The sequence below is a fragment of the Rhineura floridana genome, chromosome 7 (genome assembly GCF_030035675.1).
Source record: "Rhineura floridana isolate rRhiFlo1 chromosome 7, rRhiFlo1.hap2, whole genome shotgun sequence".
NCBI classification, from domain to species: Eukaryota; Metazoa; Chordata; class Lepidosauria; order Squamata; family Rhineuridae; genus Rhineura; species Rhineura floridana.
The window spans coordinates 35,691,398-35,718,924 of NC_084486.1; the positions used below are offsets into that span (position 1 = coordinate 35,691,398).

General features: G+C 45.1%; 1 protein-coding gene across 1 annotated transcript; it reads right to left on the minus strand.

Annotated features, from left to right (window-relative positions):
- Nucleotides 1-1,516: 1,516 nt before the first annotated feature.
- On the minus strand, nucleotides 1,517-27,527 carry AIFM2 (apoptosis inducing factor mitochondria associated 2). Its single transcript, XM_061635217.1, has 9 exons — nucleotides 27,271-27,527; nucleotides 26,643-26,851; nucleotides 22,277-22,392; nucleotides 22,069-22,188; nucleotides 16,237-16,329; nucleotides 14,745-14,853; nucleotides 11,728-11,880; nucleotides 10,387-10,587; nucleotides 1,517-1,923 (listed from the first exon to the last, which is right to left on the minus strand). Exons 2-9 carry the CDS (start codon nucleotides 26,815-26,817, stop codon nucleotides 1,769-1,771), a joined length of 1,122 nt encoding a protein of 373 aa, XP_061491201.1. The 5' UTR covers nucleotides 26,818-26,851; nucleotides 27,271-27,527; the 3' UTR covers nucleotides 1,517-1,768.

The following is a 27,527-nucleotide window of genomic DNA, read 5'->3' on the forward strand; positions in this document are numbered from 1 at the left end:
AAGGGAAAGCACCTTCAGATGTGTAAGTTTTATAACCCGAGAAGTTTCTTGGGATAAGACCAGTTCCATCTTAATCTCATTCAGCATTGCTCTTGGTGTTTGCCACTGGGAAAGAATTGCAGAATTCACTATATTGGAGTATTGCAACACTAGAAGACACTGCAGAATCTGTCCATCAACAACAAATTGAGGGGGAATATGGAAGTCACTCAGTCACAAATGGTAGTTGGAAGTTGCTTTTTCAAAATATCGGGTACATGCAAGTCTCCTCGATTTCAGCTGGAAAGCTTTAAATGGATACTTGAAGTGCTCAGCTCTACTTGGATAGGACCCAGCATGTTCTAAAGTTTATTTTGAAGTAAATTTTAGTTTCATTCCTTCTCCATGAAGGAATAAAACATGAATTCAGCACTTTTCAGCCATCTATGCAAGATAACTAGCTTCCTGGAGAGGTGTGGTCAGCCTTGTAGGATCTCCTCCCCCCCCCCCCCGGCATCATAGTGGTCTACAGCCATGTTAAATTTACAAAGCAATATTGCATTCAGTATCTCTTCACCTGTGTTAAGTGATCCTGAAAACTGAATTCTTGCTTAAGAACACAAGAAATGTTTTGCTGCATCACAGCAAGCATGGTCTAGCAGTCTTTGCAAAAATCCTAGTAATAAGAAGCATCAAGTGGTTCACAGCCTAGCCCTTGACTAAATCTTTAGGTGAAAACCAGCTTCAATAAATTGCCTCATCTAATCCACCCATATGGGCAAATGAAGCAATGTGACAAAGATCATTTTTTGTTTTAGGTTTGATTCTTGAATTAACCAAAAGAAGTTGATATGTTTAATAATCTATGAAAGTTTTGAATACAGAAAAAGTAATGGTTAACAGAATGTGTTTTTTTAAATATACAGACCTCCTACTTCTCTACCTGTCCACTTGAAAATAGACGATGGCTGTAAGCCAGCTAAAGTTGTCATGACTACGCCCCTTTGAAACCAATCAATGACAAGAGTTTAGCTTGCTTCTGTGGCATTGTCAAGAAAGTTATTTTGTCAGCATAAGTCTTATTTGCAAGAAAATACTTCAGAGTAAGACACTTCTGTCATTTTACATGTTTTTATCAGAACAATTCAATACACACCCAAGTTGGTAGGTATGTAAAGAAGGTTTTTAATCTCACATTCTTGATCCAAGGAAAGCATTCGACTTGTACTTTAAAAAAAAAAAATAGAACTTCTGCTATTGTCCTACCATATTTGCCAAGAAGGTAATCCTGCTGAGTTAAAAAAATAGTCTCCAACCCCAAGGTTTAAACTCCAGAAAAAAATGTCCATAAAGAAAAAATAACAGCAAGTGAATTATAAGAGTTTAGAGGCTCAGGATGTCATACATCATAGAAGCTAGCATAGTTTTGGGGAGAATGTTTCCTAGGGCAATTGTTTGCTTGAAGATTTAGGCTAATATACAAAAAACATGGCAAACTCAAGTATACCACACCAGAGAGTTGAATAAATAGAAAACATAGCTTGCTTTTTCTTTTAATTCAACAACTTTGTTTCTTACAGAATCCATTACAGCTCGTGAGCCAAATAAAAATAGAACCCCAAGGTCCAATGTGAAATATAGCTTTGGGTGAGATGTACTAAACATATTATAGAAAGTAGGGGAGCTGGCAAGAAGAGATGCAGAAGTGACAGCACCAGTGCAAAAAAAAAAAGTGTAGCTTTGAATGGACGGGTGTTTTTTTTTTTTTTTTTTAAGCTTTAATTTCTATCTAGTAAGGCATACTCTGATCCATCTTCCTCCAGCTTTTTGAGACAAAAAGGTCCTTGCTTTTGACAACAGTTACTAAAAGATGCCCCACATAGAAGTTGCTGATCTGGCCCACTCCATCATTTCTTCCCAGGGAAATTAGGAAGGTGAGTGATCCTGAAGGGAAGACAAAGATTTACAAACTAGATTATTTACTTAAATCAATCTAATTCTCCCAATTTTTTTATAGTCCATATTTCCCACGTACATGAGCAGTCTAGGGCTTGTTCACACATTTAACTGGTGACAAGGAGAAGACAAGGATGAAACTTTTGAAAAGCAAATTGCCAATGTTTCAAGGAGACATGATGTAGTAGTGATGGTGGACTTTTATTACCCCAATATCTATTGGGAGACAAATTCTGCCAAACACTGCCCCTCCAAAATTCCTGGCTTGTGTTGCTGCTAACTTTCTCCTACAGAAAGTGAAGGAAGGAACTAGAGGTTCTCAGTCAGCAGGGCAGTGGAGCATACAGGAACAGGTTAACTCCTGAAGGCAGAGTCAAACATTTGAAAAAAGGGTTGTGGCAGCCGGAAGGGGAGGGAACTGCCCTCTAACAGCCAGCCTTGACTCTGCCTCCAGCAAGACCAGGGTCAACCAAGTTCGCCTGTATCTCCATAAGAGGTACAGCGGAGAAAAGGTATCAGTCTCTCCACCTTCAACAACAGCTACCTTCTCTTTCTAATCCCACCCGTCAGTGATTAGGCAGTAAGATTGAGGGGCGGGAAGGGGGCCTTTTTTTCTGCCTCAATGCCTGCAGGTGCTTCAGTGGGTTAGTAGCCAAGAATCATCCCAGGCCCCTTCCTCACTCCACTGCAGCCCATTTCTCCACAACTTGGAGAGCAGAGGGGGAAGAGCCACTTTTGTGGTCTGGGTGTGGCATGTTAGCTTCTGGAGGCTCCTTTCACAGTGGGAGTTAATAGGGAATCATCCCAGCCCCCTCCTTTACTTCATTGCAGCCATCTTCCCTGAAGAGAGATGGGAAGCATCAGCCTAGACGTGACTGGAGTGGCACGACCAAGAAGATAGCCAGGATGTATTCCGGGGGAGGAAAGCCCCTTCTTAACTACACCATTGCTTTTCTGGTGCACTTGAGCAGGGGAGGCACCAGCCAGAGCACCACCCCCAGCACCGAGGGCCCATTAGGGAGGTAGCCGGGAGCTGTCCAAGGCCCGATCTCTTCAGTGGGGGGGGGGGAGGGAACGAGTTCTGGGGAGGGAACGGAGCTGCGTGCCAAAGCAGTAACAGTTGCAGCCCTCCCCCAATTTGGACTGCAGCAGGCTCTATCCTGATCAGCCACTGCATGAAGTTTTTTTGCAGCTCCTACAAAAAAAAAAGCCTCAGTTATGGCTTGCAGAGGAGAGCATTGCCATCACTCCTCGGCTAAGGAAGAGGTCATGTCCCTCAGCAGTGGGGAACACTGTCGAGGGATAGCCCTCTCAGCACACTAGCCTCGGTGGCAGACACTATGTTGTCTTCTCTGTCTGAGGGGGTGCCTCCCTCTCAGGTTCCTTCCAAGCAACTGGGGGGGGGGGCGTGAGCAAGAAGTTGGTGCTTCCACAGCTCCAAGATCATCTAGGAAAATTAGACATCATTCATCTGGAGACATGGCACCATCATCTACGATGGCATAGCTCAGTAAGGCCATGATAAGGGAGGGAGGGGCTTCCTTAGCTAAGCATTTAGCCTGTTCCCTTAAGAAGTGACCAAAACACAGCAGGACACAATTCTCCCTTCATCTTCCTCCACTTCAGTCTCCTCCCTTCTTCATCATCCAGCTCTAGCCCAGTTAGAAAAGGAAAAGAATAAAGGCAAGGGCTCTCGCAAATCTAATGTCATGGGCAAGAGGCACACTTCCAGGATCCCGAGTCCCTCTAGTGCCTTCTCACTTAACCCTGATCACCTAGTGGTGGGCAAGCTGCAGTCCTCAGGAGCAGAGGATTCTTAGAGGGAAGAAGGGGATTTATCAGGGGATAACATTCCACTTCCTTCCACCCGCAAGAGGCTGTATTCCCCCCGACACCCTGTTCTGGTCACCAAGGCCATGGCATGCCTTCAACTAGAGCTTCCCAAGGAGACCTCCAGCCAGTCAGAGCTTGTGAAGGAGGGGCAACAAGGGTCAGATGTATTTCCCAGGTCAGAGGAATGTCTCACCAATATTCCCTTTCCTAAATTCTTCAAGGACATAGTCAAAGAGGAATGGGAACAACCAGCTAAACCCAAGAAACCTCACGTGTTATCTAGGAAGCTATATAGCTTTTCTTCTTCCATGAGGAACAGCCTGAAGGTTCCGGCCATAGACAAGCAAATATCTGCTCTAGGGGCCAAATCGGCTATCCCTAAAGAGGGGGACACCTTGTCAGACCCGAGCAACAGGCATAGCGATTCTGCACTTAGGTGTGCACACAAGGCTTCGGCCCTATCCATGAGGATAATTCCTTCTTAGGGCCAGGGCACTCATGGAGGAAATCCCACCAGATGCCAGGCATGCTAGAGAAGGCCTTACCAAACTGGCCAAGAAGAATTCCTGGCTAATTTGTCTCTGGATAGCCTCCAATATTCAGCATGCACCTTGGAGTACTCCGTGGTCATGAGATGGAACATCTGGCTTAAGCAATGGATGGTAGATCACCACTCCAAGGCCAATCTGTCTATTCTTCACATGGGGGGGGACAACTTTTTGGCAAATCACTGGCTCGCCACTGGTGGAAACCAAGGATAAAAAGGCCTTACCTACTGCATGGAAAAGGGAAGAGAGCCAGTCTTATAAGAAACCTGGACAGTCCTTTTGCCCTAAAGGAAACTCATCTACCTATAGGACCACCAGACAGCTTTGGGGTTCCCGGAATTCATCATGGAATACTTCACGCCAGCAACATTGTTCCAGTACAACAGGTGGCTACTTCAGCAGACAGCGCCAGACCACATCCAATACCAAGCAGTCCCAGTCATGATGCCATGGGGTCCCAGGTGGGGAGCAGGCTACAGATATTTGCCAATGCCTGGGCAACCTCCACATCTGACAGATTGATACTAGACACCGGAAGGGATATTCACTGGGACTGGTGGCAGTCAGCACTGCCATCGTGCAATCCAGAAAAACTGCAGAGAACACTAGACACCATATCCCATCTTATTGAGATAGGCGTCATAGAACTGGTACCAAAGCTTCAGCATTCCTCTGGGGTCTTCTCTGTGTTCTTCACACTGCCCAAACTCAATGGCAACTTCCACACCTTCTTGGATCTAAAATTCCTGAACTGATTCATCCAGCCCAGGAAATTCAAGATTGAGACTCTCCAGTCCATTGCAGAAGCAATTTAACCAGATTTCCTAGCATCTATAGACCTCACGGAGGCGTATCACCACTTCCTACACTTCGACCACGATCAACATCAATACCAATACAAGGCCATGCCATTCAACTTCTCATCTGTCCCTCTCAAGTTCACAAAGCTCATGGCAGCCATACTGGGTCTTCCACATCTTCAAGGGGTACATGTATACCTCTATCTAGACCTTTTGGTCCGATCATCATCAATTCAGGGGACAGGATGTGGCAGCTACCATCAGCTGCCACAATGACCACTGTTTCGTCATCAACAAGGCCAATAACCATCTGATACCAATGTCTACAGCATCTGGGAGTGGTGATAAACACAGTTCAGGCCAAGTTCCTTTTGGCAGACAGGATATCCAAGATTCAGGGTCACCTCCTTGCCTTCCTACACAGCAACCAGGTACACTTGATGTACTTAGCCAAGTTTCAGTGTTCCATGACAGCAGCCATCGACTCAGTCACCTAGGCACAATTCCATGCCCAGGCTTTACAGCGGCTTCTGCTGCCCTACCAGGACAAGATCACCCACTGTTGGACAGGCCCCATCCTGGTTCCCAGAGATGTGAGAGATTCACTATTGCAGTGGGGTCATCAGCACAATCTGATGAAAGGGATTCCATTCTGGAACGCTTCAGCCACAGTCATCACCACAGATGCCAGCTTTTTGGGGTGGGGGGCAACATGCCTTACTCCTTTGCCCAAGGGAAGTGGCATAGGCCGGAATGCAAACAGTCTAACAACTGGCCGGAACTCAGGGTGATCTGGCTCACACTCTAGAAGTTCCCACCCATCCTACCCCCAGTCCACGTCTTGATCCAGACTGACAATGTCACAGCCAAAGCATATGTAGATTGTCAGAGGGGCACAAAGCCAGGCCCCCTACAGGAAGAGACCTCTTCCATTCCAATGGGCAGAGCACCATCTGGTGTCCATTTTGGCAATTCATGTGAAGGGGACTGAACACCTAGGCAGATTGGCTGAGCAGGGAACAGATACACCAGGGCGAGTGGACGCTCCACAGAGACATATTCCTGCAACTCTCACAGAGGTGAGGCACCCTATGTCTAGACCTTTTTGCCTCCCAGAGGAATGTGCAACTGGACAGGTACATGTCCCAGTTCTGTGAGTCCCAGGCTCAGGAGGCTCAGGAGGTGAACGCTTTCTCAGCCAACTGGCCCTGGGGGCTTCTATATGCCTTTCTGCCCCTGCCACTCCTGACCAGGTTCCTTCACAGGGTGAGAGCCCTAAAGCCCAGGCAGTGGTCATAGCTCCCTGCTGGCCTAGGCATCCATGGTTCTCTAACCTAGTGAACCTCAGCTCTGCCCCTTCCTTGCAGCTTCCCCGAAGACCAGATCTCTCTCAGGGGCCTTTTCTCCATCCAGATTTGGCCTGGCTACAGCTCCACACACGGAGATTGAGCGGCAGTCGCTGAGGGAGGAAGGTCTGTCCGACAAAGTTGTCAACAGCATATTGACCTCATGCCGGACCTCCACGCAGAGGATCTATGAACTCACATGGAAGGCTTTCAACCAGTGGCACAGATGCAAACATCTACTGGATAGGGAGTGTCAAGTGAATGTCATCCTAGACTTTCTTCAGGATGGCCTGGAACAGGGATTGGCTCCCAACACTCTGAAGTGGCAAGCAGTGGCACTGGGCAGAGTACTTCCCCTAGCAGGAGGCTATTCCTTAACAAGTCACCCTAAGGTTAAACATTTCCTAAGGGGAGCGGCCATTCTCTCTCCCCCCGCACTACTCAGATTTCCTTCCTGGGATCTGTTGTTGGTTCTCAGAGCCCTTTGTTCTCCACCTTTCAAACTGACCCGCTCCATTTCGTTTAAGACACTTAACACTTAAGACAGTGTTCCTGATGGCGGTAACATCTGCTAGGAGAGTGGAAGAAATCTGGGCACTTTCCACCAGGGAAGAACACTGCACATTCCATCCTGATAAGGTGGTACTTCAGCCTGATCCTACCTTCCCTCCCAAGGTTAGTTCCGTATTCCATAGAGGACAGGACATTACATTACCCACCTTCTGTCCCAATCCTGTTCATCACAGGGAAAAGGAATGGCACAAGCTTGATGCCAAGCACATTCTCTGGATCTACCTGGGCTGGACTGAACCCTTCCAAAAGAGAGAGTCATTGTTTGTTTCGTTCAATACGTGTGCTCAGGGATGTAAGGTATCCAGATCTACCATCAGCAGGTGGGTCAGGGAGTGCATGGGCTTGGCTTATCAGGTTAAACACAGAAGCCACCATGGGGCATTACTGCCCATTCAGTCAGAGGGGCCACTACCACGGCTGCACTCGACAGGGAGGAACCATTGGAGGAAATTTGCAGGGATGCTACATGGACACATCCATCCACCTTTATTAGATACTTGCACCCGCCGATGCAGCTTTCGGCAGGATTCTGCTTCAGTACATCCCATTCCTGTATGGTCCACTGCACCGCTGATGAAGAACGCAAAGTTGGCCTTACCATGAAGTGTCCTTCTGGTCAGCATGGAGTGGAGCATACAGCCTCGCTCTGCAGGGGTACCTAGGCCGATGGGTAGGAAGGGCCTCCTCTCCGAGGCCCCTAGGTGGTTCTCATTCGTGCGGTAACCTGGACAGTGTAGGGATGGCCTCTCATGACAACCTCCTATACTTCCTCTTTCTTTTACTATTCACTGTTCACATGTTGAGGTTTTTTGTGGTACTTTGATAGCCAGCCTCGGCAGTTCAGCTTTGTTACAACTGGCTGTTAGAGGGCGGTTCCCTCCCCTTCTGGCTGGCCATTGTCTTAACACTTTTTTCAGAAGTTGAGTTAACCCATTCCGCTATGCTCCACTCCCCGCTCACCAGAAGGACACTTCATGGTAAGGCCAACTTTCCGATCAGCTATCCTTGACTAATTCTAACCAATAGAGATGGCTTAGCGGGTGAAGTGGCAGTTACAAGAATTCTGAAGGAAAGTGACCATGTTATACTTCAGTTCTTGATTTCAAAAGAAGCAAAAGCTGAGAGTAGCCATGGACTTCAGGAAAGCAGATCTTAATAAACTCAGAACAATGATAACTACGGTCCCCATGGCAAGTGACCCTAATGAGAAAAGGAGTCCAAGATGGGTGGCAGCTTCTAAAAAAGGAAATTCTAAAGGCACAATTGCAAACAATTCCAACAAGGAAAAAAGGTGGAAGACAGCAGAAGAAGCCAATGTGGCTCCACAAAAAGCTTAAGAGATGACCTGGAAACAAAAAGGACACATATAGGAAGTGGAAGGGCCAGGTCACAAAGGACAAGTATAAACAGGTAGCATGGAATTGCAGGGATGGAGTCAGGAAGGCTAAAACTGCTAAAAGCAACAAAAAAGCTTTCTTCAAGTATATACATTGGAGAATACAGAGAAAAGACATGGCAGCTACTCAGTGAGGATGGCAAGATGATGGCAAAGAAAAGGCAGAAGTGCTAATTTCCTGCTTTGGCTCAGACTTTTCCCAAAAGAGGGTCTATGACCCTCCTGGCAAATGTGAATTACAAACTGAAGCAGCAGGATTGCAGCTTGAGATTGATAGACAAATGGTCACAGAATATCTAATTACTGTGAATCTCCAGGGCCCAAAGAATCTTATTCTAGAGTAATGAAGGAATTGGCTGAAGAATTCTCAAAACCACTGTCTATTATCTTTGTAAAATCATGGAGGATGAGTGAAGTACCAGATGACTGGAGGAGGGCTAATATTGTCCCTATCTTCAAAAAAGGAGGAACCTGGGAACTAGAGACCAGTCAGTCTGACATCAATCCCTGGGAAAATTCTGGATCAGATTATAAAGCAGTTAATTTGTAAGCACCTTGAAAACAATGCAGTGATTACTAGAAGACAACATAGATTTGTCAAGAACAAAGCCTGCCATACTTATCACATTTTTTGATCAGGTAACCTTCCTGGTAGACTGTGGAAATGTTGTAGATACATCTCAACTTCAGCAAAGCCCCATGATATTCTGATTAACAAGCCAGCTAAATATGGGCTGGATGGAACAGCTATCAGGTGGATCCACAGTTGGTCACAGAATCGTACTCAGAGTGCTTATCAATGGTTCCTTCTCAAACTGGGGGGAAGTTAAGAAGGGCTCAGTCATGGGCCCAAGGCTCTTCAACATTTTTATTAATGACTTGAATGAAGAGGTGTATGGAATGCTTGTCAAATTTGCAAATCATACAAAACTGGGAGGAATAACTAATACCTTGGAAGAAAAAAAAATTCAAACTGATCTTAATAGGCTGGAGCATCGGGCTGAAAACAGAATGCACTTATCTCTGTTAAATTTCAAAGTTCTACAACTAGGAAAAAGAAACCCCCATTATAAGAAGGGGATACTTGGCTCAGCAATATTACGTGTGAGAAGAATCTTGGAATAGTTGTTGATCACAAGCTGAATATAAGCCTGCAGTGTGACATGGCTGCAAAAAAAGGCAAATGCTCTTTAGGTTGCATTAAAAGAAGTATAGCTTCCAAATTGCATGAACTACTAGTTCCCCTCTATTCAGCACAGGTTAGGCCTCATACTGCATCCCGTTCTGGACACCACATTTTAAGAAGGGTGCAGACAAACTGGAATGGGTTCAGACAAGGGCAACAAGGACTGTGACTGGAAACAAAGCCCTATGAAGAGAGACTGAAAAAACTGGGCATGCTTAACTTTGCGAAGAGAAAAAACTGAGGGGAAATATGATAGCACTCTTAAGTACTTCAAAGGTTGTCACACAGAGGGGGAGCCAGGATCTCTTCTCGATCATCCCAGAGTGCAGGATACAGAACAATGGGCTCAAGTTACAAGAAGCCAAATTTCAGATGAACAGCGGGAAAAACTTCCTAACAGAGTGGTACAACAACAATAGAACCAATTACTTAGAGAGATGGTGGGCTCTGCAACACTGTAGGCATTCAAGAGGCAGCTGGACAGGTATGCTTTAACTTGGATTCCTGTACTGACCAGGGGGTTGGACTTGATGGCATTATAGGCCCTTTCCAACTCTACTATTCTACTAAGACTATCCTTTTCCACATGAACAACCTGGTAAGATGCTCAAGGACGTATGGTATGATCCATCCATGTACTGACTGCAGGAAATCCCATGAAATAGCATTTTCAAACACTGATGCAATTATGGAGGTTGCTGTAATACCCCTGTAATGCACATTTATGGAAGACATACAGAAGAGTGACAAAGCCACAGACAAACCTTACCAGGTGTATAGGCTTTCAGAGGTTTCTGTGTTAGGCTATTGATGATGTTGGTCACCACAACACCTGCATGGAGCCCAGCATGGTATGCCATCTTTGGCTCGTTTACATCAGCACAATCACCTATGGCATAAATGTTATCATATCCTTTAACTTGAAGGTACTCATTCACTTGCAAAGCACCATTTCTTGCCAGCTTGTTACCTATGGATCACAGAGGAAAGAATTAAGTCACTAAGGAGTTAAATGAAACTATATACTATGTAGTCTTGGTCATATGGAAATGAATTTTTCATGGCTGCAAGACAAGTAGCTACTTATAAACCTGGCCTGCATATTCACTTCATAAAATGGATATATCAAAAGCACCAGTTTCAGGTTTTGGTTTTTGTGGTTTTATTTTTAAAAAGGGAGACAGTACATGGTGTACACTTGATTAAAACACCAAGTGTTATCCCTCACAGTACAATCCATTGAGTTTATTTATTTATTATTTATTTATTTAAAATATTTCTATCCCGCCCTTCTACCCTACAATAGGGCACTCAGGGCGGCTACAATAAAAACGCATACATACATAATAAAATACACAATAAAAACACAAAACATTACAGTAGATTAAAATGCATAAATACTATTAAAATACATAAAATGCATTATGCACATACATACATAAAATGCAATCATGCATACGCATACAAACATGCATGTATATATGTGCATGCACGTATAAAAAAGTGAGACTAAAAGAACTTAAGATTTAAAAATGAAGAATAAAAAGCTTAAAACAGTATCAGGCTGACCCGTCAGTCCCAACCAAAGGCTCTCCAGAACAAAATAGTTTTGACAAGTTTCCGGAAGGCCATCAGAGAGGGAGCAAAACGGGCTTCTCAGGGCAGGGAATTCCAAAGTCTGGGAGCCACAATGGAAAAGGCTCTCTCCCACGTGCCTGTCAATCTAACTTCTTTCATTCCAGGCATGCAGAGAAGACCTGAGGTAGATGATCTTAGATGCAGGCTAGAACGTAAGCAGTCCCTTAAGTAAACTAGTCCAAGGCCATTTAGGGCTTAAAAGGAGTTTAGCGGGACTTACTCCCTTAATTATTTCCAAATAACACAACTAAGACTGATGTTTCAACATCTCTACATGCAGGGGCCAGCTAGATGAACATAAGGTCACCTTTCTAAAAGTTATCAGCATTAGCCAATAAAACACAGCTAGCCTGCCTCTTTCTAAAACTAACTGCAAAACTGATACACAATGCCAATTTAGAATCGAGATGTGAGCGTTCGAGGAATTACATTTATTTCCTGAAACAGGAGGGCACGGTGAGAAATAACTTACTGAATGCACTGCTGTATGCTGAGGAATTGACTTTTATTCCAGTGCAGAGAATCACCATATCAGTTACAATCTCTGTGCCGTTGTCTGTCTTCACTATCATGTTCTCTTTGAAGTTGTTTAAAGTCAGTGAATCCAGGTTATTAACTTTCTGACCTGTTGTAAGTGACCAAAAAACAAAAGCAAATATACATACTGCATTGAACCTCTGGTACAATGGTACTCCCACTCCCTTATGCTTTAAGGTATACCTTGAAAGGATGTCAGTTGAGTTTAATCATTAGAGCAAGGGTGGGGGTCTTTTTCAGCAAATAGACACTTGAGCAGGCTGGAATATGGCCTTGAACTGGACATGTGGCAGGGCCTGGAGAGTCTAATGGGCCAGACAGAGAGGCCTGGAGGACTGCTTTTGGCTCCCAGGCCTGATGTCTCCCACCCCTGTTTTAGACATGTCCCACTTCAAGATTAAGTGATGTTCCAGTTCAAAACTCACGGTTTTGTTTAAAGAACAGGTACGTGTTACTAACCCTCCAGATTATAGAGAAGATCTTTGAAGTATTATATGAGCAACTTCTAACTGCATAAATTAGATTGGCATTTGTCCAGGGGAGGACTGCACATGCCTCAGGGTCAGAGGGACTTTCAGTCAAAATATACACTGTCCTCTTACTAAGTAACTTGGATTAAAAAGGAACAGCAATCCACTCAGAAGTCACAAGTCTAATTAATATAGTATCTAATCCCCAAGGGCCACTTTAAATGGGACTTTTTTTGTAATAGAGTATGATCCTCAAATGCAAAATACATACACTGCATGTCTCAATTTGCATGAGTTTTAACCATTACTCCCATTAAAATATATACAAGTATTATTAAAAAATTATTTCTATCCCGCCCTACCCTAAGATAGGGCACTCAGGGTGGCTCACAATAAAAACAAAAAACATCAAAATAGTTAAAAATACACAAAATATAGTGAAGAAATTTAGGGGAGTGATATTGAAAGAGGACTAAAGAGAAAAAGGGGAGGAATAAAATCAGTTTCAAGCTCAGCCTTCAGTCCCTCCCAAAGGCCCTCTGGAACAGGATGGTTTTCAAAAGTCTCCGGAACACCATCAGGGAGGGAGCACAGTGGGCTTCTTGGAGTATATTCCAAAGTTTGGGGGGCCACAGCTGAAAAGGGTGTGCTTGTCAGTCTGACATTTGTAATTCCACATGTGCAGAGGAGATCAGAGGTAGCTGATCTTAAATCCCAGGCAGGTACATATGGGCATAAGCGGTCCCTCAGGTACATTGGTCCAAGGCCATTTAGGGCTTTAAAGGTCAAAACCAGCACTTTGAATTGGGCCTGGAAACAAATTGGGACCCAACAGAGTCAATAAAGCACAGGGGTGATATGATCCCTGTGCCTTGATCCATTTAATATTCTGGATGCCACATTTTGAACCAACTGCGATTTCTGAACCGTTTTCAAAGGCAGCCCCATGTAGAGTATGTTATAGTAATCAAGCCTCAATGTCACCAATGCATGTGTCACTGTGGCCAAGTCAACCACTTCCAGGAATGGGCACAGCTGGTAGACCTGTTTGAGTTGGCCAAAAGTACTCCTGGCTATCGCAGCCACTTGATATTCAAGTTGCAGAGCAGGATCCAGGAGCACTCCCAAATTGTGGACCTGCTCCTCCAAGGGGAGTATCACCCCATCTGGAACAGGTTGCAGCCCTATCCCTGGCACAACCTTCCCTTTGACCAGCACTTCCATCTTGTCTGCATTAAATTTCAGGTTGTTAGCCCACATCCAGTCCTTCAGGCACCAAGTTAGGATGAGCACTATCCCTGCAATTAGATGGTAGGGAGAGATAAGAGTTGTGTCATCAGCATATTGATGACATTGTACTCCAAATCTCCGGATGGCCTCTCCGTGGTTTCATATAAATGTTAAAGAGCATGGGAGACAGAGTGGAACCCTGTGGGACCACGTAAGCCAGTGGCCAGGGGGCTGAGCAGTAGTCTCCTGGCACCCCTTTCTGACACCTGCCTTCCAAGTAGGAGCAAATCCACCATAAAACAGTGCCTCCCAATCCCATCCCAGCTAGACAGCCCAGAAGGATACCATGGTTGACGAAAGCCGCCAAGAGGTCCAGCAGCACCAGCAGGGATGCACTCCCTCTATCTCATACCTGGCATAGGTCAACAAGCAGGGTGACAAAGACAGTCTCTATCCTATGACCAGGCCTGAAGCCTGATTGGAAAAGGTCTAGATAATCTTATTCACCCAGGAAAACTTGGAGCTGAGCAGCCACTACCTTCTCAATCACCTTGCCCAAAAAGGGGAGATTAGAGACTGGGCAGAAGTTGTTAAGATTCGTAAGGTCTAACGAAGGCTTCTTTAACAAAAGTCTTATCATGGCCTGATTTTATCTGCAAAGTGCCTCGCAAACATGTCACAGTGAGCAACTGAGGGCTCAGGATCCAGTGTAGGGCCAGAGCCCAAAAGACCCCAGACCACCTGGAAAAGCATTGCTAGATGACACTGAGCGGACCAATCATGGCAGAAAAGTGAGCTTCCTTCACTGCCATCACTGCCACATGATGGCGAAATGAGCTCTAGCCTGTGTTCGGTCTGAAGCAGATCGAGTTTTTCTCTATTGTCACTCTAGCCATCGTCCCTGCTATTTCATCAGGCCCAAGGTTTGAATAAACCAGGGTGTGTTGTGAGCCCTCCCTGGTAGGATAATCCTTAGCTTATCATGGTTTGGCTTAGAGTAGAAGAAGCAGAGGCTAAAACTCCTTTGCCAATTGCTACTCCAGTGTATTATTTTAAAAGAAGGTAAATAAATTACATGTCCATAGTTTAACTGAGATGCACAATGTATGTATACCAAAGTACAAAAAAAAGATCTCATTTGAAGCAGCCCTTAATTGGTCTAGAAGCATTTAAGGGGAAGGTGTCGAGGACAAGGTCTTCTTCAGTCATTGGAAACAATTATATACATGCAATAAATCAGATATGTACCTACTCAACAAGAGGTGTACCCCCTCTTGTATAAGAGACTCCTTCACCTCCTGTTGAACTCTGGGGAGCACTACTGCATCTGCCAATGCCATTTTTGAGTGTATGAGGGTGACCTAGGGACACAAATACCACACTATGTTCAACTGGTGAACATTATTAGCAAAGACCCATTGCCTCTCTACAGTACCAAGTTAGACATACATTTATTATAATATAAGCAGCATTCTCACATCATGGTAAATCACAATAAAGCATGAGTTACCATGCATGAGCCAAATGTATCCACTTTGCTCCAGCCTGCTCACACTGGGGAGAAAACACAACATCACTGGTGACTTAGTATTACATCCAAATCAGAGATCATGGTTTGCTTCACTCATCACATAGTTTGTTTCATTCAACCAAACCACAATTGTTAAGCCCAAAACAATTGGTTTATCAAGGTTTGCTTGGAGTAGAAGAAACCCACAATTCTTGGTTTAGACAATATTAAGCCAGGTAACACGGTTTCTTTCTTCCCAGCACGAACAGATGAGCTAAAAGGGTGCAACTGGTAAATCACAGTTAACACTTTACCAATTGCACCCACTTTGCTCCAAATGTGGCCACTAAGAGCCTAAAAAATCATGCAACTTTCCAAATTCATGTTTGCCACACTGGCATGTTTCTTAATCTGCAAGTGGCAGTGAACACTGCTCTAGAAACAAGATGTAGATGCCCTCCAAAAAACAAAAACAAGCGAAAGGAAAACTTTGGCAGAGAATAAGTAGCCTAAGCATTGCAGGCTAGAATTCCCTATAGACTCAAAGAGAATGGAGTCCCTGGGTTACCATTCTGGAGCAGGACAGCAGAATTGGCCTTAAGGTCAAGATCTGATCCAAGCAAGACAAACTGCAACTTCTCTTCTTAACCAAGAGCAAAAAGAGGAATCCTGCAGAATTCAGCACACATTTTATAGACAAAGTAAAAGAGAAGGAGGAAAAATGGCTGAACACCATTTCACTTAAAAACTAGTAATTTCAGCTGTGATCCTACGCACACTTAGCTGGAAGCAAGGCCCACTGAACATAGTGGAACTTTCTTCCAAGTAAGCATGCAGAGAATTGCAGTTACCAGTAAAAAGTGTGTATAGAAAAAAAGAAATAGAAGAAACTATGGGAATGTTAAGGGCATACCTGTACTACAGACAAAGAGTTTTAAGAGATGCTCCTTTCTGCAAACTACTGTAGTTCAGCAAGGGGGATTAAAAATCTTTTTTAACAGAATTCTTAGCACCCTTATTAAATTGCAAGGCCCAGAATTCTGGGGGGGAAGCCATGAGTCTGAAATGATATGGTAAGTTTCTCCTCAAGATTTAGTTTAAAAAATCTAGTTCCTCCTTTAGAGAATCACAAAAACTCCTTGCAACCTTTGCCTGTTCTGAGGAAGATTTCAATTACCAGAACAATAAAGTAGTGAACAGATGGACAGATGTTAGCGTAACTTGTGCCTCCTACCTCTTTGGCGGGATACTTTGTCTTAACCTCAGCAGCCATTTCGACACCAGCAGAACCACCCCCCACAATTACTATGCGGGGAGCTTTTTCAACCTTTCAAGACCAGAAAGAGAAACAAGAGTCATGTTATTATATTACCTTCCTTCATAAATTGCAACAGCTTTAGAGGGGCTTGGATAATTCAACACCCAGCAGGCTAGTATTCACATCCCTGTCTTCAAGATGAGAGGGCCATCTCCCCTACCAGAAGTGCTGGCAGTGCTACACTTAAAAGAGGACCCAAGTATAAAATTCCAGGCACTTTGGAGCATCCAGTAACTTCTATGCCACATTTAAGACACATTGGCTAACCTGATCCAGCCACTTTACCCAGGATTCATGTGACCAAAACCTGAGTATCTTTTAAGACACTTATCTGGCCCTTCCTCCCAGATGCTAAGAACAGTCCTCTGAATACAGACACACTTTTGCCCTTATAGTAACCTCCACCCTGTAAGGGATGTTTGGCTCAAAAAATGCACAACTAGATCAAAATCATCAAGGGAGTTTTCATGGCCAAGTGGAGATTTGAAGACCCTGGTTCAAGCCCAACACCCCTAGGCCAGAAATGGGGAACCTGTGGCCCTCTAGATGCTGGACTCCAACTCCCAACAGCCCCAGCCAGCATGGTCAGTGGTCAGGGATGATGGGAGTTGGAGTCCAAACCATCTGGAGGGCCACTGATTCCCCACACCCAGTCTAGGCACCCTATCGCATTGACTTTCTTCGGGAAGCAAAATCTGTCTTTAAGCTGTAATTGTAAACACATTTACTAGGAGTAAGCCCTACTGAGCACAAAAGTAATTTATTTCTGAGTAAACATGCATATAATTGTGCTGTTCAGTTTTGCTGGCTTTTGTTGGTGGGGCTCAAGCAAAATTACTACATTTTACATTTACCTCTTTTCTAGTTCATCGTGTTCACGTATGGAAACTTACAAGGTTAGCCACATCGCAAATATAAATAAAATACAATCATCTTGTCCACATGCTTTTTTACAATCATCTTTTACACAGGTTTATACATCTTAACAGGATGTGTAAGTGGGCTCTATGAAGCTATTTTATGACACGAGCATTTTGAAAACTTGGACAAAATGGCAAATCTCATGGGGAGTGGGCAAGAGACCAAGAAAGTTCCCTTTATTAATAATGAAAGTACCTCAAAAGACCCTTACAAACAACCCTGTAGCAGGCCAAAATCATTATTGCCATATAGTAGATGAGATAGTGAGTGAGCTAAACCCGGAAGAAAGGAGTCTTGCCCAAGGTCACCTAGGTCAGTTCAGGCGTGTACTGAGATTTGAAGCAGAGATCTCCAACTCACAAATTGTATTTACTTATTTATTTATTATTTAATTAATTTATATCACACCCTTCCTCCCAGTAGGAGCCCAGGGTGGCAAACAAAAACACTAAAAACACTATAAAATATCATATCAACAGATTTAATATCTATTAAAACAAAACACATTTAAAAACATATTTTTAAAAAGCTTTAAAAACTTATTTAAAAGCAATTCCAAAATAGACGCAGAATGGGATAAGATCTTTACTTAAAAGGCTTGTTGAAAGAGGAAGGTCTTCAGTAGGCGCCGAAAAGATAACAGAGATGGCACCTGTCTAATATTTAAGGGGAGGGAATTCCAAAGGTTAGGTAGGTGCCACTACACTAAAGGTCAGCTTCCTATGTTGTGCGGAATGGAACTCCTGAGGCCCCTACCTGCACAGCATAGTGATCAACTGGGTATATAAGGCGTAAGACAATCTTTCAGGTATCCTGGTCCCAAGCTATGTAGGGCTTTGTACGCCAAAACTAGAACCTTGAACTTAGCCCGTTTCCTAATAGGCAGTCACTTTCAGCAGAGGAGTGACATGTTGGCGATACCCCGCCCCAGTGGCCTGTCACGCCGCTGCATTTTGCACCAGCTACAGCTTCCAGACCAATCTCAAGGGCAGCCCCACATAGGCCATATTACAGTAATCCAGCCTGGAGGTTACCAGTGCGTGGACAACAGTGGTCAGGATTACTTAGATCCATTCCAATCAGGCTTCAGGACTGGGCATGGAACTGAAACAGCCTTGGTCGCTCTGGTGGATGATATGAGGAGGGCGTTAGATAGGGGAGAACATACCTTCCTTGTCCTCCTGGATCTCTCAGCGGCTTTTGATACCGTTGACCACGGTATCCTGTTAAATCGCCTGAAGAGTTTAGGAATAGGGGGCACTGTTCTATGGTGGTTCCGTTCCTATCTCTCTAGCAGGTACCAACAGGTGGCGTTGGGGGATGAGGTTTCAGACCCTTGGCCTCTAAATTGTGGTGTGCCACAGGGTTCTATCCTCTCTCCCATGCTATTTAACATCTATGTGAAGCCGCTGGGTGCCATCATCAGGAGTTTTGGGCTGCAGTGTCACCAGTATGCGGATGACACTCAGCTCTATCTCTCATTTAAATCTTCACCAGAGTTGACTGTGAATACTATGTCCAAGTGACTGGAGTCAGTAAGTGGATGGATGGGCGAGAACAGACTGAAGCTGAACCCTGACAAGACCGAGGTATTGCTCGTGGGTGACAAAAGAAGGCTGGGAGATATCGACTTGGTGCTCAATGAGGTAAGATTACCCCTGAAGGACCAGGTCCGCAGCCTTGGAGTCATTCTTGACTCCCAGCTGTCCATGGAGGCTCAGATTTTGGCAGTGAGCCGGGCAGCTTGGTATCAACTGCATCTGATACGGAGGCTGCGACCCTACCTTCCTGTACATCTGCTCCCACGAGTGATACATGCCCTGGTCTCCTCTCGCTTAGACTACTGTAATGAGCTCTACGTGGGGTTACCCTTGAAAACGGTCCGGAAATTGCAGCTGGTACAGAATGCGGCGGCACGTTTGATTACACATTGTCGCCGCCGGGAGCATATTACCCCGGTGCTAAGAGATTTGCACTGGTTACCAGTTGTCTACCGGGCCCAATTCAAGGTGTTGGTCTTGACCTTTAAAACCCTATACGGTTCCGGCCCAGTTTATCTGAAGGAACGCCTCCAGCATCACCAATTATGCCGCCTAACAAGATCAGCCACACAGGACCTTCTCTCGGTCCCACCAGCCAGAACAGCTAGGCTGGTGCGGACCAGAGAGAGGGCATTCTCGGTTGTGGCCCCCACTCTCTGGAACTCTCTCCCTTTCGATCTCCGACATGCCTCCTCCCTGATGGGTTTTCGCCGAGCCTTAAAAACCTGGCTATTCAGGCAGGCCTACAGAATCCTCGGGGTGGATGAGCTTTTATAATGTATTAATTGATGTTTAGATTAATTTTGTACTTTTTTGATTGTATATTGTATTTTATCCTGGTTATTGTAAGTCGCCTAGAGTGTCCGTTAACTCAGACAGATAGGCGACTAAAAAATAAAATTTATTACTATTATTTATTATTATTATCCCGGTCCAGAAATGGTCGCAGCTGTCTTACCAGCTGAAGCTGATAAAAAGCACTCCTAGCCACTGACGTCACCTGGGTCTCTAGTGACAAAGATGGATCCAGGAGCACCCCTAGACTACAAACCTGCTCTTTCAGAAGGAGTACGACCCCATCCAAAACAGGGAACTGATCAATTATCCAAAGTCGGGAACCACTAACCCACAGTGTCTCCCTCTTCCTAGGATTCAGACTCAGTTTATTGGCCCTCATCCAGCCCACCACTGAGTCCAGGCAGCGGGCCAGGGCTTGCACAGCCTCTTCTGATTCAGATGTTACAGAGAAATAGAGCTGGGTATCATCAGCATACTGCTGACACCTCTCTCCAAATCTCCTGATGACTGCTCCCAAGAGCTTCACATCGATGTTAAACAGCATGTGGGATAAGATGGTACATTGTGGCACCCCACAGCACAACTGCCAGTGCTATTCTCTGAAAACAACCCTGGAGGTAGGATTGGAACCACTGTAAAACAGTGCCTTCGATACCCATCTCACTAAGTTGGCTCAGAAGGATACCATGATCAGTAGTATCAAAAGCCACTGAGATATCAAATAAGAACAACAGGGTCACATTCCCCGTCCTCCCGATAAAGGTCATCCGTCATAACTAGGCCTGAACCCCGATTGGAATAGATCAAGACAATCGGTTTCATCCAACAGTATTTGCAATTCCTGCGCTACAACCCTCTCAACCACCTTCCATAAAGAGGGGGCATTTGCAACTGGGCAGTAGTGGTCACAAACCAATGAGTCTAGGATGGGCTTTTTCAGGAGCAGTCGGATCACCGCCTCTTTCAGGGCAGCTGGAACCACTCCTTCCTGCAACAACATGTTGACCACACCCTGAATCCACTCAGTCAACCCCCCTCAGCAAGCTTTAATAAGCCAAGAAGGACAAAGGTCAAGAGGACACACTGCTGGCTGCATCGCCGCAAGCACCTTGTCCACGTCATCAGGCCGCATCAACTGAAACCAATCTGAAGAAGTTGCAGCAGACGTTGCACTGGACACCTCACTGAGGACTATAGTAGATGTGGACGGGGCATCAAGATTGCTACAGAGGAGAGCAGCTTTATCCTCTAGATGCCTTGCAAACAATTCTCCGTGGGCCTCCAAAGGGTATAAAACTCCCTTTCCTGGAGTCGATATCAACAGACCCCTGACAATATGGAAAAGCTCCACTGAATGGCTACTTGAGGATGCGATGGTAACAGAGAAGTGGGCCTTCTTCGCCGCCCTCACCACCACACAGGAGGCACGGTTATGATGTTTTACTCGTGCCCGATCAGCCTCACAGCACGTCTTTTGCCACTTGAGCTCTAGCAGTCATCCAGCCTCATTTCCCTTAGTTCACTGGTGTACCAAGGTGCAAACCAGGCTCCAAAATACTGGAGAGGGTGCTCAGGGGTTATTGTTTTAAGAGCTTGATGCGCCTCAGTGTCCTCCAGCATGACAAGAGCTTCAATAGGGTCACCTGCTCCACACGTCCAGGGCATTCAGGAATCCTGTGGATTCCACTAGTCTCCAGGGGCGGACCATCAATTGCAGTGGAGGTTCAGAGCCATAAGTCTACACTTTACGAGAAAGTGGTCTGACCATGACAATGGGGTGACATCCACCCTCCTGATCTCCAAACCACCCCTTCCTCTATCTGGAGCAAAAAACCAAGTCAAGAGTGTGCCCTCCCCTATGTGTCAGGCTGGTGACAACTTTAGATAGCCACATGGTAGTTATGGAGGCCATGCAGTCCCAAGCTGGAACACTAGAGGCAGCCTTAGCATGGACATTGAAATCACCCAGGACTATTGTTCCGGGCTCCTCCAATACCATACCCGAGACAGTCTCCGCCAGCTCAGTCAGAGAAGCTGCCGGGCAGCAGGTTGGAAGGTACACCAGCAGCAATCCTAGTTTACTGTCTCCTTGGCCCGACACCAACTGCAATACTACATTGAGAGTGAATATTTGGACCTGCCCAGCTGCCATCTTGCTAGGGGTCTGCTATAGGTGACACCTTGGTGAACCAGTCTAGGCCCACACACACACCCACACACACCCACACACACCCACACACACCCACACACACCCACACACCCACCCACACACCCACCCACACACCCACCCACACACCCACCCACACACCCACCCACACACCCACCCACACACCCACACACACACACACACACACACACACACACACACACACACACACACACACACACACACACACACACACACACACACACACACACACACACACAGTGGAAAGGCAGGTGGTCAGAGAAAATCCAGTTTCCTACTGAAAGGAATTTTCAACCTCACCTCCTTAACCATGTCCTCATAGGTCTGAATAGCAGACTGCATGTCAATGGGTTTGCCAAATTTCCCAGGGAAAGGCCCATCACTTCCTGTGGCAATGATCAGGTGAGAAAAGAAGAGTTCCTTAAAAAAAAAAATTAGAAGAGGGTCAGCTTCTCACACAAGGAATGCCGACAAAGTCACCATAGGTTTTTAATCTCAATGCACTCACTTCTCCATCATTCAACAGGACGTGCCTTTTCTCCAAGTCAATTCCAACTACCAGACCCTGCTGGAAACTATCTCTGAAGGTCGCAGAGAAGGAGATGAAGGTTTTCTTGGCAAATCCTGCAAAATTGTGAAGGGAATATTTAGCCAGCTAATAATACTCAGAGAGCAAGAATACAAAGAATTAGAGATTCAATACCTATGTAAGGCCTGGTCCGTATGTGTGGCAGAGTGAGAAAGTAGAAACCCTAAGTAGTATGAACAGACTGCAGGGGCGCAGGTTACATTCTGAATGTTCCCACACACAAAATACTCACAGCAAATTAACACAACAACCTATAACAGAGGCGGAAAAGCTCTAGTGAAACTTTCTGTGCTAGTTTCTATGGACAGTGAACAGGGTTGCACTGAAAAGAGAAAAGCTGAATGAAAGAACAACATTAGGGTCCCGTCTACTACCACAATTCATAGCCACCTCATTCTGCTGCATATATAGACCACATATAGTTCCATCCCACCAACATTAAGGCTCCCAAAAGGTTATGTTGCGAGTGTACATATATTTATTTCTGTCCTGCACTTCTACTAAAGTAAGTAAGTAGTACAACCACCAATTTCTAAACGCAAAGAAAACACGGCCAATCTTTAAAAACTACAACACAGAAACGGGACAGAACAGACAGGATTAGGTACTGCTCGTGGGCCTTAGGCTTCTGAAGTTGCTAAATCACAACGAATTTAAACCCAGTATCCTGAACTGGTTTAATTTTAAAATAATAATACCCCTACAACACTGTGTTGTCGGAGCAGACATGAAGGCATTATGAACCATTGAGACAATATTGCCACCAGGGGCTCAGTAAACCTGATTTCACTGTCTGCCTAGGACAGCAAAAAACGGAGGAGGGTGGGAAATAACAGTAGGTTGCCAGTAAGCTTGTTCAGCTTATCAATTTGTACAGCACCAAAGTTTGCCCAAAGATTTATAGAACATTTTAAAAACACATGGTTTCACAGCATAAGGCCCTGGTAGACAAAGATCCAGCAAGTGTGTTTTGGGGGTGGGGGAACAACACGGGTAGGGAAAGAAATGAGGCTACAGTTGCTGTAATGCATTGGAGTTGGCTCTTTCCATGTGGCAAAACCAGGCTCTTTTATTATCTAGGCCAGGGTCACCAACTCGGTACTCACAAAGGCTTTCACTGGTGCCCCCAAGAAGGGACCCTAGACTCTAAGCTTTCATTTTAAAAAACACCCTCCAAGAAATAAAGTTATGAAGCAGAATGTGCAGGCACCGTTCTAAGCCACTTCTGCAAGATGAGCCAGCTTGGCTGCTCCTGCCTGTTAGTGTTTTTCACCAACAAGTTAAGTCAGAGCTATGATTGATAAGTGAGTTTTTGGGGCACCCTCGGCAATCTCTGGGGTCCAAAAGAGCTCCAGTTTTCCTCTCTCCTTTATTGTACTTTCCTTGCTTCTGTCTTATTTTCTGATTGTTCCTAGAATCTCTGTGATTTGCCCTTCCTTTTTTCCTATCGCATCCACCTATCTTGTAGTGGGTTCCTCTGACATCAGGTGCTTCAAGGGTCACCAACTCTTTTGGACCAGTAGGCATATTTCAAATTGTGAGAGAGTGCTGTAGGAGGATGTTGTTCTATGGCAAATTTTGCTGGATGAGCTCATTTTGGAAAGGGGCTGCAGACTAAAATCCAAGACTTCCTCCCACATGTAGATCAGGTTCACATGCAATGCTAAACCTAACCATTGCTTTGTGTGAACTAAAGATGGCATGGTGGCCACTTTGTTCCTCCTCCAGCCTTCCTGGTGCTGTGAGTTAAGCCATGGTTTGGTTTAGCATATTGCCTGAACCCAGACTTATGGTTTGTCTTGCTCCAGACAAATCATGAGCTGTAACTAAGGTTTGTTCTTGGTTTACAGATCATGGTTTCTCTGGAGTGAGATAAGTTAAAAGCCCAGGTTCAGACAACACGCTAAGCAAGCCATGGCTTAGCTCAGAGCAGCCACAGGACTGAAGGAGGAGCAAAGTGGCCACTATCTCCTCTCTGGGAGCCTCCATGCTTGCGTTAAGGCAAACCTTTGCCTTTTGACAGAATCAGTTGTAGACTCTGCTATCTCTTAGTCTTTTTCTTCTCCACCGCTGCACCCTACTCCCCTACTTTAGGCCCAAGGGATCATTGCCTGGCAATAGCTCTGCACGCTGTATCCTTTATTCTTCTTCCATGCCACAGGAAGACTGAAAGAAATAGTGTTTCCTTTCTAATCTCCTACCCACTTCTCCTGTATGAACAAGCAAAGAAGTTCTCTCTCTCCTCATTCAAGATGGTAAATAATATGCACACACTGAAAGGGAGACAATCGCTTGAGGTGGTTTCTGGTGGGAATGGATTCAGCCCAGAAGCCCCTATTCTGGGCCTTCAGATTTATGTTGCCCTTATATAAAGAGGGAAAGGGAAAATAAATGTGTAGAAGGATGCATTCATACAAACAAGCAGGGTAAAAACTATTGTCCTATCGGGCAGGACTTTGGAGCAGACATTCAAGGCCAAATTCAGAAGAATGAGCAGCAGAACCTTCAAAGGCCTTTCAAATTTAGACAAATTGCCATCTAAAGGTGTCTGCAGAAGCTTGATTAAGGAAGATGCAACATTCTTAAAAGCAGGAAAGGCTGTCTGGAAGTACCCTTATTGCTTTCAGTCCAAAGCATTAGGAGACTTTGGGAGAAGTGTCGTCAATACACTGATGATACCCACCTCTATTTCTCTATTACTTCTGAATTGGGAGATGCCGTGCAAGCCTTGGACAAGTGCCTAGACTTGTTGGGGGCTGGATGAGGGCCAATACACTGACAATGAATCCTTGAAAGACTGGGGCACTGCGGGTGGGTGGTTCCAGTCCAAGTAACTGCCTGCTTTGGGTGGGGTCATACTTCCCCTGAACGAGCAGGTTCATAGTCTGGGGATGCTCCTGAATCCATCTCTGTTGCTAGAGGCTCAAGTGACTTCAGTGGCTAAGAGCGCCTTTTACAAACTTTGGTTAGTAATGCAGCCATTATAGTCATTTTTGGAATGGAATAGCCCAACCACTATCATTTATGCACTGGTAACCTCCAGATTGGATACTGTAATGCACTTTACATGGGGCTGCCCTTGAGGCTGACCCAGAAGCTGCAACTGGTGCAAAATGAAGTACTTTGACTGCTCACTGGGGCAGAATATCACCATCATATTACACCACTGCTAAACGAATTGCACTAACTGCTAATTAGCTACCAGGCTAAGCTCAAGGTGCTGGCATTGTATACGAAGCCCTATACAGCTTGGAACCAGAATACTTGAAAAACCAACTTCATCCACCTGCACACCCAACCAAACACTGTGTTCTGCACAAAAGGGCATCCTTCAGATACCATCCTATCAGGAAGTCTGTTCTGCATGATGTCAGAATCAGGCCTTTAGTGTTGTGTCACCTACTCTCTGGAACTCCCTCCCACTGCATATTAGACTGGCACCTTCTCCCCTGTATTTTTGGCACCTGCTAAAGGCTTTCCTGTTTCAACAAACCTTCTAACATTTTTATCCCATTTAGTATTAGATGTTATGTGTAACCCTGATAAAGGAAGATACAACATTCTTAAGACCAGGGAAGGCTGTCTGGAATACCCTTACTGCATTCACTCCAAAGCATTAGGAGATTTGGGGAGAGGTGTCCCCAAATTTATAAAATAAATTTAATTTATTGTATGTATATACAGTTGTTTTTGTTTTTATATCTATAATTTTTAAATTGTTTTTAACAGCTTTTTAAATTGTTTTATATATGTTATTGTATGGTGAAACGCTTTGGGAAGCCATTTATAAACGAAATAAATAAATAAAGATGATGGTGATGATTACACCAAGCTCTGTGGGAAAATAACACAGTTCTGTACATCTGAAGCAGGGGGAAAAAGTGCATGGCACTGATTGGCTATCCATCCCAAAATGTCCTTATGAAAAATCTTCCAACCAATCCCCTTTCTTTAAAGAAAAATGTTCTTTTGTTTAAAACAAAAAGAGTGCAAAATGAACGAACAGATGAATAATTCACACAGCGCTTTTAAAAACAAAGGAGGGGTGGGGGGAGAAGCCAAATAACCCACCTGAAGTCCAGCAGGAGGCGCAATACCGCCAGCTAGCCTGTGCAAGCTCTCTATTGACTAGCCTAAATGCCAGCTGCAAAACCAGGCTCACGCACAGAAAGTGAAGCAGTCACAGGAGGCGCCTCCAAGGCTAGCTGAACACCGGCAGAGAATGAACAGCCGGGGGGGGGAGTTGTGTGAAAAGAAGTTAAGGAAACCCCGAACGAAAAGTTACCACTCTGGACGGCGGCACGGAGCGCAGCAACGTTGTGGTGGAAGGCATCCCTCACGTCCACGAGGAGGAAGGGGATCCCCCAATACTTTAGCTGGTGGGCCGCTTCAATGCCGCCAAAGCCCCCTCCGACTATCACCACGCGCACCGAATCATCCACTGAGACTTTAGAGCCCATCGCAAAAGAGCAAAAACGTCTTCCGCGGGAGCACCTAAAGCAACGATAAACGGAGGGGGATGGAAAAAGTAACAATGGTGCCAACAGTTTAGTTGAAGAGCGGCGGGGGGATCTATGGGATCACCAATAATTCCAGTGTACAGCATGCTTTTTGGAGCATACGGTACCGGTTGTGACTATTTCGTCAAGCATTGTATTTAGAGCAGGCTCATCGTTAGAAAGCCGAAAAGTGTATTGGCCCTGATCTTTGCACTCTTTCGTTGCCAACTGATCCTGAAATGCCCCTAGAACACTTGTAAACACAGCCTCAATCCAAGTCAGGCCCCTCACAAAACTTTACTGCTAGAAACAAACTGTCCGGAAAAAGTACCCCCCACCCAGGAATAAAAGAGGGAAATTTGCGAACCGGCTCAACGGCAGACCTATGAACGCTTTTTTTATATTTTCACTTACCTGCTAATGTTTCCTTGCCAGCGGTCGATCGCGCGACTATAAAATGAGGCCTGTTTATTGCCGTGGGGATAAACAGGCAGACGCCTGATCTGGATTTGATGGTATCTGTTAACCTAATGATTACGCAAATGGGCCTCACTTTGAGATTATACCCCGGAAGTAAGTAAATACGAACTTCTCCCCTTGCTGAGTCATTCTTCTGCCCCCTAGTGAGGGGTTGTTACTAGCGCGGTCTGCAATGAAGACCAAAAGACTCG

Bases quoted from the DNA above. Each gene is read 5' to 3' on its own strand.
- AIFM2 (XM_061635217.1), bottom strand. From the start codon at position 26,817: ATGGGCTCTAAAGTCTCAGTGGATGATTCGGTGCGCGTGGTGATAGTC. The intron at 22,393-26,642 runs GTAACTTTTCGT...ACAATTTTGCAG, and splicing joins CCGTGCCGCCGTCCAGAGTG to GATTTGCCAAGAAAACCTTC. The intron at 14,854-16,236 runs GTAGGAGGCACA...TTGTGTCCCTAG, and splicing joins CAAAGTATCCCGCCAAAGAG to GTCACCCTCATACACTCAAA.